General features: G+C 46.0%; 1 protein-coding gene across 3 annotated transcripts in view; it reads left to right on the top strand.

Moving 5' to 3' along the window:
* Positions 1 to 12950, top strand: part of mylkb (myosin light chain kinase b) — a 55424-nt gene that overhangs the window by 18255 nt on the left and 24219 nt on the right. For 2 of the 3 annotated variants that reach the window (XM_048979817.1, XM_048979819.1), the window contains 9 exons: positions 1401 to 1608; positions 3919 to 3967; positions 4350 to 4509; positions 4611 to 4776; positions 5005 to 5026; positions 5176 to 5618; positions 6156 to 6359; positions 9711 to 9845; positions 11814 to 11966. In XM_048979817.1, the coding sequence (XP_048835774.1) occupies positions 1401 to 1608; positions 3919 to 3967; positions 4350 to 4509; positions 4611 to 4776; positions 5005 to 5026; positions 5176 to 5618; positions 6156 to 6359; positions 9711 to 9845; positions 11814 to 11966 (1540 nt within the window). The remainder of the gene's footprint in view (positions 1 to 1400; positions 1609 to 3918; positions 3968 to 4349; positions 4510 to 4610; positions 4777 to 5004; positions 5027 to 5175; positions 5619 to 6155; positions 6360 to 9710; positions 9846 to 11813; positions 11967 to 12950) is intronic. The other variant, XM_048979818.1, reaches the window with a different exon arrangement.

A 12950-nucleotide genomic window follows, 5' to 3' on the forward strand; every position in this document is an offset into this window, starting at 1 on the left:
CTGTGCGTGTGTCTATATCTCCGGGTGTGTGTGTGTGTGTCTATATCTCCGGGTGTGTGTGTGTCTGTGCGTGTGTCTATATCTCCGGGTGTGTGTGTGTGTGTCTATATCTCCGGGTGTGTGTGTGTCTGTGTATGTCTATATCTCCGGGTGTGTGTGCGTCTATATCTTCGGGTGTGTGTGTGTGTCTCTGTGTGTGTATATATCTCCAGGTGTATGTCTATATCTCCGTGTGTGTGTGTATGTGTGTGTGTCTGTGTCTATATCTCCGGGTGTGTGTGTGTGTCTATATCTCCGGGTGTATGTGTGTGTCTGTGTCTATACCTCTGGGTGTGTGTGTGTGTCTATACCTCCGGGTGTTTGTGTGTGTGTCTGTGTGTGTGTCTATACCTCCGGGTGTGTGTGTGAGTGTCTGTGTGTGTGTCTATACCTCCGGGTGTGTGTGTGTGTCTGTCTCAGGATGTGTGTGTGTGTCTGGGTGTGTGTCTGTGTCTCTGAGTGTGTGTCTGTGTCTACGGGTGTGTTTGTCTGTGTCTCTGGGTGTGTATGTCTGGGTGTGTGTCTGTGTGTCTGGATGTGTGTGTGTCTGTGTGTGAGAGAGGAAAAGAGAATAAATATCTGACATCATACTTTATAGTAAACATTAGTAAACAACGCACGGCCAGTATGGTTCAGCCTTTTATTTTTCTTTATTCGGTAGCTGCATGGTATTTAGAAAATGGAGTGTTGTAATTTAGTTCGGAGAACTCTCTGCTCATGCCCGTTGGCTTCCTGTGGTCAGAATCCAAGTGGAATGAACGTTCAGATCCAAAAGTATTATATTATAATGAAATGAACACTTTGGGATGGTTGGGTACACTCAAGGGCAAAAACATTTATTTTTTCATTTATATTTAAATTGCTTCGCAGTAACAAAAAATGTTTTACATTTTAACTTTTTTTTTTTAACCGCTTCTTATAACATGGGGTAACTGTAGGATGTGAATGGATATGAGGTTAACAACTATTTTTTGTGTGTGTGTTGAACCGGTGCAAACCCTAGTGAATATAAGCAGAAGTCATTTCAAAGAAATCATTAGAATTTCCTGGTACTTTTAGCCTCCTCTGTGAAAGTTTAACCTGACATACTTAAGAAAAAAATGGTTACAAGAATGAAGTAATCAGTACTAATTGTTTGGGTAATTACATTAAATCGATGTTTCCCAATCCGGTCCTCAGGGACCCACAGCAAGTCCACGTTTTTGCTTCCAATGAATATTTCATTGGAAGGATATTTTATCATATGAGAGTGAAGGAGACAAATATTGGAAGGAAGTGTCACATCTCTTGCTCTCATGAACTTCTCCAGCCTTCATGATGGCATCAGAGACATCATGACGTTGTGTATGTGTGTGGCGCAGGTGAGGGGGTATCCCGAACCACACGTCAAGTGGCACAGAGATGGGAAGCCTCTGACGCCGGGAGACCATCACGCCATGGAGCAGAGTCCTCGGGGGGGGTTCAGCCTGGTGGTCCGGACCGTCCGGGAGGAGGACGCCGGCCGCTACACCTGCCACGCTGTCAACGATGCCGGAAGCTGTCAGGTCACTGTGGATCTCACTGTGGAAGGTGGGGCCCCTCTAACACTCATGGAGTCTCTCCATCATAGTGTCTCATATTGTTCCTATTAAGCTGCTTTACAGTCTTATGAGGAAAGGAGTAAGTGCTTGTTTAACCCAGTACTTCACACGCACTTGCTCTTATACAGGGTTTTTTTCATTCGGTACAGTATTACTTGAGATTTGGCCTTTAAGTATTCAATCGTAGCAAGACAAAGAATGCATTCTTATACAGATCCAAACAATAGCACTTTGGTATGGTGGAGTTTTCGAGCTGTTATCATCTGCCTGCTGTTTGAGGTTTAGCCGTTTGTTGTCAAAAACATAGTTTGCTCTTGGCTGTAGTGACTGAAGTTTAAAATAGAAAGATTTTTTTCTTACATCATTGTCGCATTTTTGCGTTAAGCAATAATAGAACCGTGTTGGGTTCAGCCAAAAATAATATTGTTGTTATCAAACTGATTTAATTTTCAGTGCCGACGTAAGCTGGGTCAGTTAAATAATAATAAAAAAAAGGATGAAATAAATATTTTGCCCGTGAAAGTCAGAATCGCAATTCTTGTCCAACAAAATGCTGTTGAGTTCTTTTTTATAGAGAACATGTCCTGCATTGTGTAGCCAGTCATGCCGGCTTGTTAGCACCTTGCTGTGGCTGCAGCAGGCAGATTTGTTAATCCCTCTTCCGCAATAAAGACCGGAAACCTGGAACGCAGGTCAGCCATGGAGACGTGTGCTCGCATTTTAAACTTGGAGGGGGATTAAAACCAAGATCGGTCAGACTATATGCAGCCAATGGCATTTTACATTCTGAAAGGCCCTTTGCCATCTTGTAGTTACCCAGCAGATACTTTAGCCTCTTTGTCTCGTCCAGTTCCGTAAGCATTTCAATATCTATTGCTTCTCAGTGGTGTCTTGCAAACAGCAGACCACCACCGCGACGAGATCTACAACCCGACAGGCCCCAAGATTCCGTTTATTACTACCTTTGCGTGTGGTGCTATTAATGTTTGCCCCTGAGCGAGGTTTGCCCCATTCGGCTAGTTAAACTCCAGCTGCAACAATTTGTTACAGCATTAATAGTATCTGCCACGCAAATGAATAATGTAGTACAACAGCAGGGAAGGAAGTTTGTGTTTCTCTTCCTACTTAATGGATTAACCAGTGGAATGTAGCCCGCTGTCAAAAAGTCCATTTTTTCTTAGAATCGTGATACAGCCCCTATATTTTCAAGGCCGTCCAGTTACGACCCTCCCCCATTTTGATTTCCCAGCAGGCATCTGCCTACTTTCAGAATGTATAACCACAGGTGGTTTCCTCAATATGGCCAACTGTCATCTGCTGTCCAGCTGGATTGATCGAATTTTTTATTTTTTTTTTCGTCTAAGTTAGTGGGAGTTTTTGTCTCGACGGCATTACTGATAGTGTTAGAAAGTTCAGGGTCAGAAAGTACAAATCCAGACCAAGGTTTTGTTTCAACCAACCAGTTGAGTCCTCTGTGACTGTGACTCATAATACTGAACTGGTTGGTTGAAACAAAATCTTGGTCTGGATTTGTACTTCCTGGACCTTAACTTTCCTCCTCTGTCTGTAATGGAATACTTTGTGAGTAACTTCCCCAACACTGATTACAGACCAGGCTGCGCCTCTGCAATGCCAGTCTGACACTTGCCTATCACAGTTTTTTTGCACTAAGAACAAAACAATCTGCCTGGCTTTTCCACTGAGGCTGCGCTGGATCCGAGCAAAAACATCCAGACTGAAAAACAGCTTCTACCCAACTGTACTCAGACTGTGAAACTGCTCCATCACCCAAATACATTTTGCTTTGTAATTACATGCCTTTATGTCACTCTGTTACTTACCCCTGGAACTTGCACTGATCCCTTTAAATCGCTGCTGCCATACAATTGAATTTTTATTCCAGTATTTCGTTATTATTTTATCTATTTATCGTTTAGTGGCACGCTGTGCGCACCGAGGCCGGAGAAACTGTGTTTCGTTCTTATCATGTCAAGTGGTTTGAATGCCGACAAAGCTGATTCTGAGGCCTTGAATTGGATGCTCTTGGTTACTGCACTGAAAGTCTGAAATCAGAAGACTGGAGTTAGAACTAAAAGCTAAGTGGCGTCGGTTTAAGTCAGACACAGGAAGGACTGTAAGAGACCACAGGCACTTACAAGCAGCAGCAGACGGCTCTAGATGAAGGTCAGGCTCATTGTTCTCCCTGTTATATTCCTTTCTTGCTTTTACGGTGTGAGAATTCGCTGCCCAGTCTGCCTGGTTAATTACCGTCCATTTTCGTATTTCTCACATCAAACAGGAACTGCAGAGAGAAGATTTTACCTCCCATCCTCCACCAGGACAGCAGGGTGAGTCGGCGTTTTTAACTTTGACCCAGACATTCTTCTGCTGATCTTTTCATCATAATTATGCCAGATTTGTATCGCATGGCTTACATCTGTTTCCCCCCGATTCATCAGCGAACGTAAAAAAACGTAATTCTTTGGATTCTTTTCTTGCATGCCTTTGTTGAGTACATACTGATTTATTGATTACTTGCATGTCCAGTTAGCATATTTTTAATTCCATGTTGAAATTATGATGGCTGTACATATTCTGTATAAACATCGTAAGGTTATTGATGATTTCACATTTTTAATAAACTGGTAGCATACCCTTCCTGTATACTTTGATTCACATTTTTTATATTGTCTTAAGGTTTGTTTTGATCCTTCCCTTCTCTTCCTCTAGGGGGCGAACTCCTGTTGTGGAGAACCGGCCCAGTATTTGGGGCGAAAGCCCACCAAAGTTCGTAACAAAGCCCTCACGCCTCTATCTCAGGGAGGGCCAGAGCGGCAAGTTGTCTGCCAAGATCACAGGCCGTCCCCAGCCTCAGGTCCTGTGGCTCAGGGTGCGTCTGAGTGTAGGGGGCGGAGTTACGGGCCTGCACATAAGCGCCAGTCATGGTGAATCCGCCCCCTTTGCTAACCTGGCTTGGGCCGTCCTATTCAGGGGGAGACGGAGCTACCGTCCGGTGGGAGGTTCAGCACGTTCGAGAGGCTGGGGGTCCATTACCTGGAAATCACCGATGCACGAGCGGAGGATGCAGGGACGTACACGTGCTTCGTGGTCAACAGTGCCGGCAAGGCTACAGCAACAGCAGAGCTGATGGTTCAAGGTCAGACGGAGCACAGAACCCAGAAAAAAACACCCAGTCATCCTACTGTCCTGTAAAGAGCAGTAAATACTTCTCACATCTGCTTGCAGCATGAAGGCTGAGTCTCTCCATTTTCTCTGTTAAACAACATTATTTTAGCAGCCTTGTCTTAAAACAGGATCCTTGTGGTGAAGCCATTTTTTATTACAGCTGGTTTAGCGGTCTAAATAAAATTGCTGTTTTTTTTAGGTTCCTGTACTGAAGGAGACACGTAAGTCAAAACATTTCTCTGTGTTTTACATTATCACATGTCATATTTTGTCACCCAGACTCTACGCAGCATAATTTCCTTGACATGGTAGCCTACTTTATGGGATTTCTACCATGTTTTATTTTTGTTAATTTTTTTCGCCAACACAGCAGCAGTCTGGCTGCTTCTGTCTCTGCGGTGCCAAAAACAACCGAGCCGCTTCCAGTCAAGCACACAAGCCGCCCGGTACGCGATGACCCGCCAACTGGGATGGCGGAGAGGAAGGAGACTGCCGAGGGGCTGAGGACCGGCGTACAACCCCAGAAATTCCTATCCGAGGCCATGGTGGAGCATCCCAGCAAGGCCAGGGAACTGGGTTCGAGTCAGTCGCCTAGGCCTGGCTCTGATTCTCGTACCGGAGGCAAGTTCGGACGGGCAGGGAGCAGCGCTGAGCGCGTGGTCCCGGAAACCGCATCCCCCGAGCCTGTCAGGGAGGTCCGGAGGTTCGGAAGGGACAGCGGGTTTGAGGAGACCAGAAGCCCACCCCTGTTTGACCTTCAGCCACAGAGTCAGGAAGTGTTGGAGGGATCAAAGGTCACATTCAGATGCCAAGGTAACTGTTCCGCCTTTGTTACGTTGTCGTTGGGCTCTTTGAAATGGCTCTGAGCGCAGACATGGCGTTCCACCTTCCTTTGTTCCTCCGGTGAACCCAAAACTCGGAACGATGCCATCACTAAGTGTGACGTCGTTTAATGTCTGATTGTCTGGTGACATTTGTCCTAACGAGCTTCACTGATCTTCTGTACATGGGAATTTGAGGTTTGCATGATTTAAGACATCACTGGATTTTTTCTCTCACAGGGAAATGTTTTTTTGTGGAAAGCTTTTCTGTGGCCCAAAGCACTTGCGTTTGCTGCCGCCGCTCTACAAAAGTCTGCTGCAAGCTTATGATTTTGCCCTTTAAACAGTTGAAGGAATGAAAGAACTTTCCTCATACTTACAGTACAATGGCTTTCTCAGAATATGACAGTGCTCTTTTGTTGAACTTTACAAAGAGAAATCTTGGGTAAAGAGTCTGGCTCCTTAGCAATTGCGCCACCTTATGGTTAGTAAGATGAGAGATGATGATTTCTTTTTTTGCTGCTCGCAGTCTCAGGTGTTCCAGCTCCGACCCTGAGCTGGATCAAAGACGGACTGGTTCTGAGAGGAGGCGCAGGCCTCCGAATCCAGCAGGAGGGGAACCTGCACCTCCTCTGTCTGGACAGAGTTCGCAAGGAGGACAGCGGGAGCTTTGGCTGCGCAGCGACGAACAGCAAGGGACAGGCTTCTGCGACCTGGACACTCCTTGTCAAGAGTAAGCGGGTGGGGGGCGGGGACTGTCATGCTCCTCCCTTTCAGGCACAATTTTCAACCAATGAGCGGAGAAATAAGAGGCGGGATCATGCTGTCATTCACTTTCCATTGGTTTACTTGTTCTCAGTGGAATTTGCAAGCTTTTAAACTAAAGACTGGAGAAATTAGACACTCAGGGTAGTGGAGTTATCAATAAACGCCTAACATTGGTTAATATAACAGTTCTCAGACGGCCATTTGTGATTTTTTGCATTTTTGATTATATCAGTTAAGTGATCATGCAGTAATTTGCATGTATCAATATGCAGATGTGTTACAGCGACACATTTGCACAACCTCCACAACATACATGTAAATGACAAATAACATTATTATGTTATTGGCTAGAACCCATTTTTTTCGCCTAGTGTTAGTTCTTAGCCATTAGTGCAGCTGGGAATTGCACTGGAATAGGTCAGCTTGGGCAACTTCGTCAGCATTTCACTTACAGATCTTGGATGGTGCGGTGAGGATTGTGGGAGACGGTGATAAAGGTGGACGTTCTGAACTTGTGAAGATGCTGACAGTGTAATACTGATTCACGGGTCTGTTTCAGCTTTCACAGACCCACATCAGGCTGTCAGCATCCGTAACACCGACTAACCTCCCGCGTCTGGGGGTGTTTAGGAAGCCGTAGGTCGACTCTCGGTCCTTATGGCCCCCAAGCCGCATTCAGATGGCTGTGCTTCTTGCTTAGCTAAAGACAGACAGGAGGTGGGACCTTGATGACATCCCAACTAGGAATGCATCATTGTGTCCTTAGGGGAGGAAGCCCTGCAGAATTTTCTGCAGAATTTGCCCCTTTCAGAATGTAGAAGGACATCTGCTAAGTGAATAGTAGTCATTTTTTAACTTGGAGGGTGTGTCTTTTGTCCTGACCTTGGGCTAGACGAGGCGGTAATCGGTTCCCTCTATGTGGGAAGTTGCAGGGACTCATGAAAGAGGTGCATTATCTTCTCAGCTGCAGGTGCTGTTGCTGTTAGCGTGGCGAGCCAGTGTTATTTTTGTCAGGCCCTGGAAGCGCTGTCACGCATTGGGAAGAGCGGGGCGATGGACAGTGATTGTTTTGTGCGCCGGTGTTGAAATGACAGCAGCGGAGAGGTAAATGGTTTTGGGGGAGGTGGAGGGGCACACCCTACCGCTTACTTTGGGGAGGGAAGACAGAGTGCGTTTGTTAGCAGCTTTCGTCTGTGCTGCCCATTGAGCCTTTATCAGGCTGAGAGTACAAGGAGGCTTTTGTTCTAGGCGATTAACCACGTTCATATTGTTCCTTTTGGTTTATATAACGTGTTTTCTGTGAAACACGTGGGAGGATCGCGCTCTCAGAGGTGACTCAAGAATGAAGCGGCACATTTGAGGCGCTGTCCAACTGCTCCATCTACTGGTGGAAATTGGTAATGCTGATTATTACCGCGCTGTTGTTAAGCTCTTCCGCTAATCACCTTAAATACCTACAGGGGCTTATAAAAGCAGCACAGCACAACAAACTAGTAAATAAAAACAAAAGTAGTTCATTAAGAGTAAATACTGACATGAACGAGGCACTTACATTTAGAATTAATTAATTTTAGCCTGAATAAATTATCTGAAAGTGTTCAGCTGAAGATGGCCAGATAATATTAGCCCAACTGCAGGATGTGTAGTTTTTTTTTTCATGTACAGCTTTTATTTTTTCTCTGTCCCATGTGATAACAAACTTGGCAAACCGCGTCTGGCTTCATCTGATAAGCGGCTTTTCCTGCCGCACCCATCGGTAAAAGATCATAAAGACGCAGTTACCCGCCGCTGTCTCTTTACTCATGACTCACCAACAGGGATGACTTGCGACTGTTTGACAGACGATCAGAAAAGATCACAGACACCGAGCCGCCGCGCGATCAGCCGCCGCCGCCGCAATAAGGCGCCAGTCGCTAAGCAGCGTGACATTTGTGTGGCTGCAGCGCGGCAGAAATCGCCGTTCGTTTTCATCACTGAAATGCTACAAATCAAACATGCTATATGAGCAGTAATATGTCAGTGATATTTTCATACACTGGCAAAATGCCTCAGCCAGCCTGCTTTCACAGCGTTAGCATAATGTCTGTACAGGTCCCGTTCCCACAAAGGGGCCTTTTCAGGTATATTATTGCGAAATCATATAAGTGTATTGCTGTAGTTAAATGGGCAATAATCATGCATGATTCTGTACAAAGGTGTCCGCTAAACAGCTTTTTCAAAAGTGTTACATTTCACAGGGCCTGTTCCTTTTGGGTTCCTGGTGCATATGGATTTTATTCGATAATTTCTGTGGAAAATACAGTAAAATTAAGTGGCAGAGGTGCCTTGTGCTGGCGGGTGTTCCTTGCAGAATTGCATGACAAGCCACTCTCAGGGGCTTTTTCCATAAAGATAAGAGGACTTTACTCATCCCCTGGGGGGGGGGGATTCCTTGTTGTCCTGTCATATAAAAAAAACTCCCAGGAGCTCCCCCCCCCCCCCATTTCCCTTCCAAAGCAACATAAACTGCAAGAGTTTATATTGCAGTGCAGCTGGCAGAGGGCAGCTAGAAACATGCTTTGACAATGAAAAGATACATTTACATTACATTTACCATATTTCCATTTGACAGACACCTTTGTTAAAAACTGAACAAGTGAGCCAGACTTAAGAACAAAAGAAATTTACAAACGAGAGGAGGCCATTCGGCCCATGAAGCTCGTTTGGGGAGAACTTAACTAATAGCTTGTTAAAATCTTATCTAGCTCTGATTTAAAGGAACCCAGGGTTTTAGCTTGCGCTACACTAGCAGGAAGACTATTCCATACTCTAACTACACGCTGTGTAAAGAAGTGCTTCCTCAAATTCGTTTTAAAATGTTCTCCTGCACATTTCCACTTAAGGCACGAGTTCTAGTATTTAAAGTAATATTGAAATAGCCATTTGGCTGGATCATGTCCCCCCTTAGTCTCCTTTGCTCGAGGCTAAACAGATTAAGCTCAGCTAACCTCTCCTCATAAGACATTTCTCTAAGACCAGGAATCATTCTCGTAGCCCTACGCTGCACCCTTTCCAAGGCAGCAATGTCCTTCTTAAGGTATGGTGACCAAACCTGCACACAGTATTCTAGGTGGGATCTTACCAGACAGTATCTCACAGGTTTACTGTCTGTCAAGGAGTCAGCTCCCTCCAGTCGGTGCTGCTCACTGCCATCCTTCCCCTCTCACGGTCATTTAAAACAACAGGACGTCACCCTAAAGGCTTTCCTGCACTGATTTACCTCACTGCAGGGCACCAACAAATAGCATTTCATTCAGCCACATCCTTTTCTCCGCAGGCACCAGAGCGGACGGCCGGGCTCCGGTCTTCAGCAGTGTGCTGCAGGAACGCACGGTGAACGAGGGCCAGGATTTCGTCCTCCGGTGCTCCGTACAGGGCAGGCCTTCGCCACGCATCACCTGGCTCCTGAATGGTGAGGGGCTCTCGCAGTGCTGTGACCACACCAGTAGAGGGCAGTGAAGTCCATGATCTTATTCGGTTAATATAATTTCATCTTCTGGGCAAAAGTAGGCAGTGGTCTGAATCAGTATTTTCCAAAAGGACAGGATACTTTAAGTGTTACTAGCGGAGTGTTTGAAGGTATTGGGTTTAGACTAAAAAGTATTTCTAGGTTTGACACTGCACTTAATCCCAACCATCCATCCATCCATCCATCCATGTTCCCTCCCCACTTGGAGGTACAGTGTGCTTTAAATTAAATTTAGATTTAAATGAACCAAATGAGAATAATCACCTTGGAGCCAAGTGTGAGACGCTAGAAACCCTCTAAGCTTCTGTGTTGTGTGTCCAGCTAATGTAAGGTTCACGTTTATCTTTATGACTGTCTCGTGTCTGGGGTGTCCAAAGATCTGCCCTGTAGTGTGCTAGAGAATTGGGTTAAAAGCCTCTTTCCCGTGAAACAATAAGCTCTTTTGTGTAGCAATTTGATGAGCCGGGATTTTGTCAGTCTAAATCTACAGTTATGTTTTTGCTTCATATTTCATTTCTTACCAGGAGACAAATTACTTTTGTGATGTCGGTGGCCAAGCTTTGCACTGAATGGATGTTTGTTATGTGCTGTGTGAGTGCTTCCCAAATTCCAACATTTCAGCTATATGTTGTATAAGTATTATAAGTAATACACTATTTACATTTAATTCAGAATATTTTGCAAAGCTCCAGGTCCTTAAATAGGAAATTGATGGGTGGATGGATGGATGGATGGATTAAAAAAAAAATTTGTTCGTACTTTAAAAGAGCAGAATAGAAAAAAAGAATGCGTTAAAAAAAACAGGAAATAGAAAGTTCCAAAGCTTCCGAAAGTTCCGAAAGCCGCTGAGCTTGAACATCTGTTTGTAGGCTCATTTACTTTTACCTTAAAAGACAGACAAACCCAGGAGAAGCTGATGTGAGGGCATGGTGGACACCCCCAGGGACCGGAAGGGGGTGTCGCTCCCGTCTGGGGGAGTGGCTCAGTGCCTGTGTGTATTGCAGGCCTGCGTGGGCGCGCCATTGAGATCAGAGGTCAGCTAGCACTGGCTCACAGGCAGGGAAACTCACTGCTCCAACTAATATGAGGCCTTAGAACCATATAAAGGAAAGGCATGCCTCCCCCCCCCGCCCCCCCCCAGCTTGGCTGGCGGTTACTCCCGGAGAGGAGACCTGCAAAGCTGTCCCTGACATGCACCATGTGATCAACAAAAATCTACCACCAGGCAAAGAGAGAATCCCCCCTCCCCCACATGTCCATGTCGATGGCTTTCTTGGGGCAGGGTCCCGCAGTAGCAGAGAGGCCTGCGTGAACCTCATTGCGGTACTGAAGCGGATTTCTACTTCAAATTAAGTGTCTTCTCTGTTTAACGCATATATGCACTTCTGTACAGTGTCTGAAGAATGGTAGGAGATCCTAAAGGCCAAACAATGCACTTTTATAAATATTAACTATCGATAAAAGAAGAAATATAGATTTTTGGATGATTCATGAAGCTGTTGTTCATGCAGTTTTTCCTTCGTATGTGTGTAACTGTGTGTCTATGTGTATGGGTGACCCTTATTATGTGTGCGTGTATGCGTGTGTTTGTGTGTATTTTGTTTGGTTACTTATGGTTAAGGTTAGGGCTGGGTAGGGGTTAAGGTCGTCATGTTAGGATTACAGATTTCCCCATAGAAATGAATGAAGAGTCCCCACAAACATGTAATTACAGAAGTATGTCTGTGTGTGTGTGTGTGTGTGTCAGTGGATAGTCTTTGGTCTGTGTGTGGGCTGTTCTTGCATCAGTGTTCCTTGGGGGTTCCTCTCTCTCTGCGAGTGTCTTTGTAGGAGTGTGAAATTCCTCCGTGTTTGCACACGTGTGCCAGCGACTTCTCTAGGTGTGTGAGCCCCTGTGCTGCTTCCTCTCAGATCAGCCCATCACGCTGGCCTGCTGCTCATACGAGGCCGGAGATGCGCGTCTGGAGGTTCGTGGTGCCCAGCTTGGGGATGCTGGCTCCTACACGTGTGCGGCTGAGAACACTCACGGGAGGGCTGCGTGTTCGGCCGCTGTGATTGTCAGAGGTGGGTGCTGCTTTGTTACCCCTCCCCCCCCATCCTGCCCCCGCTGCACCTATAACGTGAGTCTCATTCTGCCATTAATCACGGCTCAGTCTGCAAAACATCTGCTCCTTGCTAAGCACTATGACCTCAGGCCTCAGGTCTCACGGCGCAGATGTTAACGGTTAATGAGTTTGCAGCAACGCCAGATGTTTACACTTTGCATTCTAGACAGACTGGTTTAAAGTAAACTAATAAATAAACCCAGTGTGCACAGTGGCCAGGTGGTTAGTTCTGGTATCTCACACCTCTGGGGTTGTGTGTGATGTTTTTCAGGGATTTTCTCCATAACCGGGAGGCGGTTATGGAGAACGAATGGATGCAAATAAAATATGCGTATTAGCAAGTGTACAGCTGTGTGCCTGTAGGCACCTCCTCAGTACTGAGGGTCCCTCAGTGGGTGCAAGCAGCAGAGTACTATGCCATGGCCTTCAATCGTCCCATAACTGTCCCTACAGCCATCCCATAACTGTCCCTCAGCCATCCCATAACTGTCCTATGGCTGTTCCTACAGCCGTCCCATAACTGTCCCGCAGCCGTCCCATAACTGTCCTTAAAGCCATCCAATAACTGTCCTTCAGCCGTCCCATAACTGTCCTGCAGCCATCCTATAACTGTCCCGCAGCCATCCCATATCTGCCCCATAACTCCCTCAGCCGTCCCATAACTGTCCCATGGCTATCCCTATACCCATCCCATAACTGTCCCACAGCCCCCCAATAACTGTCCCGCTGCCATCCCATAACTGTCCCTACAGCTATCCCATAACTGTCCCTACAGCTGTCCCATAACTGTCCTTACAGCTGTCCCATAACTGTCCCGCAGCCGTCCCATAACTGTCCTTAAACCCATCCAATAACTGTCCTTCAGCCATCTCATAACTGTCCTTAAAGCCATCCCATAACTGTCCCTACAGCTGTCCCATAACTGTCCTTACAGCTGTCCCAT

Source organism: Brienomyrus brachyistius, chromosome 16 (genome assembly GCF_023856365.1).
Source record: "Brienomyrus brachyistius isolate T26 chromosome 16, BBRACH_0.4, whole genome shotgun sequence".
Classification (NCBI taxonomy): Eukaryota; Metazoa; Chordata; class Actinopteri; order Osteoglossiformes; family Mormyridae; genus Brienomyrus; species Brienomyrus brachyistius.